This window comes from Frankliniella occidentalis, unplaced genomic scaffold (assembly GCF_000697945.3).
Source record: "Frankliniella occidentalis isolate FOCC.00 unplaced genomic scaffold, Focc_3.1 Scaffold162, whole genome shotgun sequence".
NCBI classification, from domain to species: Eukaryota; Metazoa; Arthropoda; class Insecta; order Thysanoptera; family Thripidae; genus Frankliniella; species Frankliniella occidentalis.
In genome coordinates, this window is record NW_026267288.1 from 288,026 (window position 1) to 294,913 (window position 6,888).

The 6,888-nt window shown below is 53.4% G+C and overlaps 1 protein-coding gene across 1 annotated transcript in view; it reads left to right on the top strand.

Moving 5' to 3' along the window:
* Nucleotides 1–6,888, top strand: part of LOC127750269 (nucleolar and coiled-body phosphoprotein 1-like) — a 102,011-nt gene that overhangs the window by 29,096 nt on the left and 66,027 nt on the right. Inside the window, exon 4 of the mRNA XM_052271437.1 lies at nucleotides 1,024–1,058. Coding sequence (XP_052127397.1) covers nucleotides 1,056–1,058 — 3 coding nt within the window. The 5' untranslated portion in view covers nucleotides 1,024–1,055. The remainder of the gene's footprint in view (nucleotides 1–1,023; nucleotides 1,059–6,888) is intronic.

The following is a 6,888-nucleotide window of genomic DNA, read 5'->3' on the forward strand; positions in this document are numbered from 1 at the left end:
GCCCCGCCCCACCCCGTCCTCTGCCGCCCGCGGACAGACTGACCGCGCGGCCGTGTTGCATAAGTCGCCATTATCGCGTTGAATCTGCCCACCACCGCCGGCCGCGCCGTAACTGTGGCATTCCAGCCCAGGGCGCCCTCCGCGTGGGGCCCAGCCGCGCGCCCTGCCCTGCCCCGCCCTGCCCCGTGACCCCGCAGAAGGGAGAGGAAATGAAGAGTTTTAATTTCGTTTGTGTCTCATCGCGCTCGGGCCAATGCGGAAGAATTAACACGTAACGCGTTCATCATCGACGAATCCGTGTCACGCGAAATACACGGAGCAAATCTTTCCACGACCCTCTCTGCTCACTTGTCAACGACGAAGGCAAAAGGATTAATGATTTGACGTTGGTTGGGTGTCCTTTAAACCTCGTGTCGTGGCCTTAGATATTTTTCATTTCAACTGTGCACCTCCTAGTTAACTCTTGTCCTCGCACAATAAGTGTTTTCTTTTTCTTTTCGGCCGCGACTGCGGCGGCACGCGACCCCATGCGGTGATCCCAATCAGCCCAAAGCCTCGCGCGCACACACACACACACACACACACACACTCACACAGACACGCTCGGGCGCGTAACCCTGACGTCAATCACAGCGGAGCGCCTCGCTCGCCCCGATAAGTCCCCGACCCGACACACGGTGGTGGTGTGAGGGTGGAGCACAAAAGATTTCATTACGCGGAGCCCCCTCTGGTTCGTTCCTGCCTTGCGTCGCCTTGGTCGCGTGTCCCTCCTCCGCTAGCGGAGCCCTCCCGGCTCGCCTCCCGGAGCTCTTTCTTGAGTGCCATTTTGCAGCCCCATCCGTGAGGTAAAGATGAGTGCTTGTCCGGTGCGGCCGCACGGCCCGACCGGACGTACATGTGATGAGTCATTTTCCTAAATTTTATACGTTTCCGAGGAGAGTACGTTTATTACTGGCTGTGCAGGTTTTATTGAATCCGTGAATATCGTTGACTTATCGTTTTCTTTTATTCCTCTGCTTCCAGGACCTGATGCAGGCCTTACTACCTCCGAAGTCATGGTAAGTGCCGACATTTCTTTTACAACGAACGTAAACACGTAACTGTGTGCTTCAAAACTCGCAAAAAATTTAGCTATAAACCGTTTTTTCCATTTCTTCTCTTAGCAAACGTTTTTCCTGTGTTACCTAAATGTTTGCTCCTCCGTACTTATCTTGCTGTTACCCTGGTAGTAACACTTTGTTTCCTGTCAAAAAATTTGCTTTTCGCGAACACAAAAATTGCTATAGCATAAAAATTGTTGCAAAAAATTGCTGCGCCAGTAAACTATAGTGGTGTAGTGTTTTAGAAAAATTGTACTGCTGGAGAAAAGCAGATTCCTGCTGTATAGCAATTTTTTTTCTGCTGCTGTGGCAAAAATTTTACTAGTAAAGGAACAGCAATCCTTATTTGTCAACTGTTGGAGCAAATAACGCCAGTTATTTAAAAATATTTTTTTTCCGTGCACGGCACGGATGAGGCGTGTCCTGCTCGGACCGCGTTTCTTTTCACTCTCATACGGCCACTTCTCGCGCGGCCGCGTCCAAGTGTGTTGCCGGCCGGCCGGGTCGGGGGCAGCGGTGCACAGCAAGCGGGCGGGGCGCGGTACGGTAGCTGGCCGCGGCCATAGCAGCAGCGTGTGTGTGTCTTAACTGCCCGCTGACCCCGATAGCCGCGGGGCTGGCTGGCCTGGCCGTTGCCGATGGCCGAGATGAGCGCGAGTGATGCCAATTGCCGCGCAGCAGAGTGTTGTCGTGGGAACAAGGCCAACCGCGTCGAGTACCGAAACGCAGCGCCATCACCGGAATGGGACGTTCCTTGCTCTATCGAGGGAAGCTGGCCGTTGCAGGCAAAGTAAAGGCCTGCCGCGGGAACAATGTAACAGGCGCGACAGATGCAGTTAGTGGTATTGTTCGTGCCGAGAAGAGGACCTCCCATATTCCAGAGCGGGGGAGATTAGCTCGACCGCCTGCCGCGAGCCCCCGGCCGTGCCCTCCTTCGTGCCGGCCGCCAGTGAGAGTAGGGAAGGGACTTTAAATGGAGTGTTTAATGTCTGGTCGTCACTCGGAGGTGCTGCTGCTGCTTCTGCTGGTGGTGCCTCTACTGGCCGCCCTGGTGGTGTCCGCGGGCCCGTCACCCGTCAGGGGCACCCTCTCTTCTCTGGTGACATTCTCCTCCTCGCTGGCAAGGCCGCGTGTCTCTCTTTCTCCAGTCTCTCTCTCTCTCTCTCTCTCTCTCTCTCTCTCTCTCTCTCTCTCTTTCTCTTACTCTCGCGCTCTAAGCGCTGTGCGGTATAATGCTTATGTTGATGTTAATTGCTTACTCACACACATCAACGATGCTGGGCCTCGGCTTGTGTCTTTGTCTCCCTTTTTTTTCCCATGAACAAGTCTCTCATTTATCTAGTTTTCTCTCTCTTTCGCTCCTCTGTCGTGCAGCCTCTCACCGCTGCAATACCGTACCGTCAAAGTTTTCTCAAAGCATGATGTTGTTTGTTTTTTAAAAAAATGAATTTCAGACAATTTTGAATTTTGATCTTTTTTGGGTATGTATTATTTTCACACCTCGATTTTGATCGGTAGGTGTTACCTTAGTTTTGAAAGCCAAGTCTTTGGAACGCTAGGCGTTGAGCTCAGAGTGCCCTCTGTTGGCCGCTAGGGCACGTCCAACACCGACGAGAAGGACGTACTTCTTCCTTCCCCACCCACTATCTCCGTGTGTCTCTCTCCCTCTCTCTCTCTCTCTCTCTCTCTCTCTCTCACACACACACACACACACACGTCGACGTGCACTCATAGCGCGCGCGGTGTGAGACTGGCTGTGTTCCCCCTCCGTGCGTCTCCCCCACCCAGAGCCAGGCCCGGGCCCGCTACCTCCACACGGCGAGCGCCCGTTAGGTAGGCAACCCGCGGGCTTGTGTGTTGGGCTGGAGGCCTGCCCAGAGCGGCGCTTTGTCCGCGAAACGTGTTGTGCTGGCCGAGAGGGGAATTCACCACCACCAAACTTGCACAGAGTACTCGGCATTACACCGAATTGCGTGGTATTACCAGGTATTAGACGCAAAACTTTTCAATTTTTATAGCACATTTCGTCAAATTTCGGTATCACGTTACAAGTAATACCACGTAATACCCAGGTTGGGTGTAGAGGGTATTACGGGAGTAAATATTCCCTTGGTGCTGGCACAAGCCATGCTCACAGAAGCCGTAGTAAGCTTTCCCAGAACCTCCGCTTTGGAGAGAAATTGGTAAGCTGTGACTGCTAAATGTCTTCAATAATACTTGATGGTAAGATTGCAATTTTTAAAAGATAGGCCTTTGGTACCCCTCACGGTTCGTATAGTTTTGGCTTTGCGTTTCCTGTGAGTCTCTCGCCCTAGCAAAAGGCGTTTTTGTTTGTCACCCGATTTCTGGTCTAGTTTGAGGTGAGTTGTCACAAGACGCCCATCGCCCATCCAGCCCGGCCCGCCTATCGCTTCCCGTTGTGTAACCTCTCCACACACCCCTCAACAACATGTCGTGTGGCTTCTCGGAGCGCCGGATCAGAGCGGTGAAGCCGAGGTGGGGAGTGGTGGGGCACGCTGCTGCTGGCTAGGCGTGACTGGGGCCCTCATCGTATACTGAATAACGTAACGTGCTTCGTATATACCGGGGCGGGGTGAGTGACAGGATCAACAGGATGTAAAACACATCCTGCATACGCACAACGATGCGACGGGGAAACGTTTTCGCGTTACACGCCCGCCGAGTGCAACGCACGCGTCGTGTATGTGCGGCGTGCATGTAACTGAGCTCTAGCCTGGCAGGAGGTGCAGCTTGCAGCCACAGATGTGAGGAGCGGCTTTGCCTAGGGATTTCCACACTGTAAAACTATTACACATATTCAAATTTTAGATTTACAAAATTCATTTGGCATACTTCGTAACGACTTGTCACTCTTTGACGACCAAAAATTGTGTGTGATAAATTTACAAAGCATCGTTCGTTAATCGTAAATTCGATGCCTCCTAACGACAAAGTTCGATCTTCAACGGCACGGTTACACAAAGTTCGATCTTCAGCGGCCCGGTTACACAAAGTCCGATGTGCAGCGGCACGGTTACACAAAGTTCGATCTGCTTTTCGCCGCTCGCGGGAGTCGCAAGTTTAGACCTCTACCACAGTCTTGTTGCGATAGCATTCAATTTTTTCTTTGGAGTATGTTGTTCTTTGATCTTTTACAAACATGAAGCAGTTTTTACTTTTTTTCTATCTGCAATATTGTCGAGGATATGAATACATTTAGGCTGCGCTGCAGAAACCGCCGGAATGTAGATCGAACTTTGTGTAACCGGGCCACCACAGATCGAACTTTGTGTAACCGGGCCGCTGAAGATCGAACTTTGTGTAACCGTGCCGATGAAGATCGAACTTTGTCGTTAGGAGGCATCGAATTACAAAAAATAATACAAAAGAATAATTTGCAAATTCACAAAGATATCATTCACAGTGTCCACGGCGCCGCTACCCTCGATCCCTCGATGTGTCGGAAGTTACCGTCGTGGAGAGACGGGTGCTAGACATAACGCAGTGTCACTTGGCCTTACAGAAAATCAGGGGAGAGAGCTGTGTGTGTATGTGTGCTGGTTTGCTTTGCTGGAGATGGAAATCGGATGCAGAAGATGGAAAGGGGGGGGGGCACCGTGTTTTGTTGTGTTTGTCGAACGGAATGGATGGGCAGAGAGGGTTGGGGGAGGGGAGAAGAGATGCAAGAAAATGCTTACAGACCAGTCATATTTACTCGCATCGTCTTCCTCGGGCGCCGCCGCCGGACCGTTCCCCGAAAAGCAAGCAGGCGGTGTTGTGTTCCCTGCCAACAGAAAGCGGTGCACCTCGCTGCACTCTGCTGTCATGAACAAATAAAGAAAAATCTTTGATGTAGAATTTTACGTGCAACGGGCCGCACAGGAAATGTGTTTCGACCCGGGCACGAGCACGCCCTTTCGATTTCGTCAGACCAGCCTCCCTGGTCCTGGTATCAAAACTCGGTTAAATGTAGAAATCTTTTTAAGTACCCCGATCACTTTGAAACGGTTTCTGCTACAGGATATCGGCCGCAGTAGCGCCACCACTGCCCCCCCCCCCCCTCGCACACCCACTCCACATTCCCGAAGCCCGCGGCTTAGCCAAGGACCCCCTACAACAACAGGTTCGCTGCTCGTCGTCGTGACATACCCTGAAAGGCTGTTAGCCGAAAATCTGGACTGCACGATCGACCTCGGCCCACCGCGCCGTCCTGCGACTCAGCGGGTCCAGCCACGCCCCGCCACGCCCCGCCACGCCCCGCTGCACCGCCGGGCCTCGGAAGGACGACAATGACGCGGGGTCCCGTTGTCAGGAATCATCGCCAAACGGCTTGCGTTCCCCTTTTGTAAAGATGGGAATGAGACGGAAGAATCGGCAGCAGCATGGGGGGGCCAAAGACAAAAGACAATTCGTGAAATGCTCGAAAACATGCCTCTGTCATGTTCTGTGAACGTGGGAAACGCAGAGGCCCTTTCCCCCGTCTGTGTGAGAGGTTGCATCGTTTGGTTCGCGTTCCTGCGCCGGGGCGTTCCGCGCCCCCGCCGCCTTGCAGCAGTCAGGCGGAATGGCCACCCCGACAGGATGTGCGGGGCCCCGCCCCGCCGCCGGCCAACCCCAAATAAAGTGCGAACCTTGACGGCAGCAACATCCCGCAAAGGGCGCCCGGGGCCGCGGGGCTTCGGCTGGGCGTCCCCGCCACCTTTGGGCGTCCGCCGCTAGGTGCGCTGCGGTCAGGAGGAGACCGCACGGCCCGGGCCAGACACAGGCACAGCCTCACTGCAAGGCCAAGCTCCGCGCCGTGCGAGTGCTTTTCCCGGCGCTAATAAAAACTTTAAGATGATCTAATTTTTTCTTATGATATCGTATAAAATGTGTGTCTGCCTGGAAAAAATGCTTTGATTCGCACATGCTTGCGGGCCCTCCGGCTGAAGACGCCTGAGAGCCTTGCGGGCTCCTGATGCATGTTTATATGTGTATAGTCCTTGCGATGAGAAAAAAAATAAACTAAAGGTCGTCTAATGAAAAGAGAGTGTACTGTGTGCGCAGTAGCCAGGTGCCTCGTACGTGGTCAAAGATGGTCTTGTGCGGTGCGAGCGGCCCCCGGGCCAAGTGTAATGTGAGTGTGTGTGTATACGGCATGTCGGGTTTGTCGGCTGCGCCCTCCTGACCCATTGTGGCCACAAGCCTCTCACTGATTTGGCAAGGTCAAGAATTATTTATGCCTTCTCTTCTCACTATTATTTGCCTCGGCAGACACTGCCAGACACACACGCGCGCGCATGTAATGCAACACAACACACAAGCGTATTGTGCTGGCCAAATGCACCGTAACGCGGGCGAAACGTAACGCGAGACACGTAACGGCCGGTCGGGGGGGTCACGGTGTCATCCGCCGTGGAAAACACAAAGCGCCAGAGTGCGCGCGCGTGCCGCGGTGCTCTCCATGTTGTTCCTTTCGACACATCCGAACAATGTTGTGGGGCGGGGCCGACCGCCTCGCATCCGAATACCGCACGCGGCGTGGCGTGGCGCTGACCGAACCACCACCGCGGCCGGGCTGGCGCGGGTCGTACGTTGCGTACATACTCTTTTTTAATTGGTTGGGTCAGAACAGCTCTGCTGCTCTGGCTGCGCTGCTGCGTGTTCTGATGCACCGACGCGATATGGACCATATCGCGTATTGCTGCACAACCACACGCGCTCGCACGTTTAGCAGTAAATATTAACGATGCTATTTTTGTAGTAAATTAATAGCGATGTTTTTTTTGGACAAAGTAGTAACAATGCA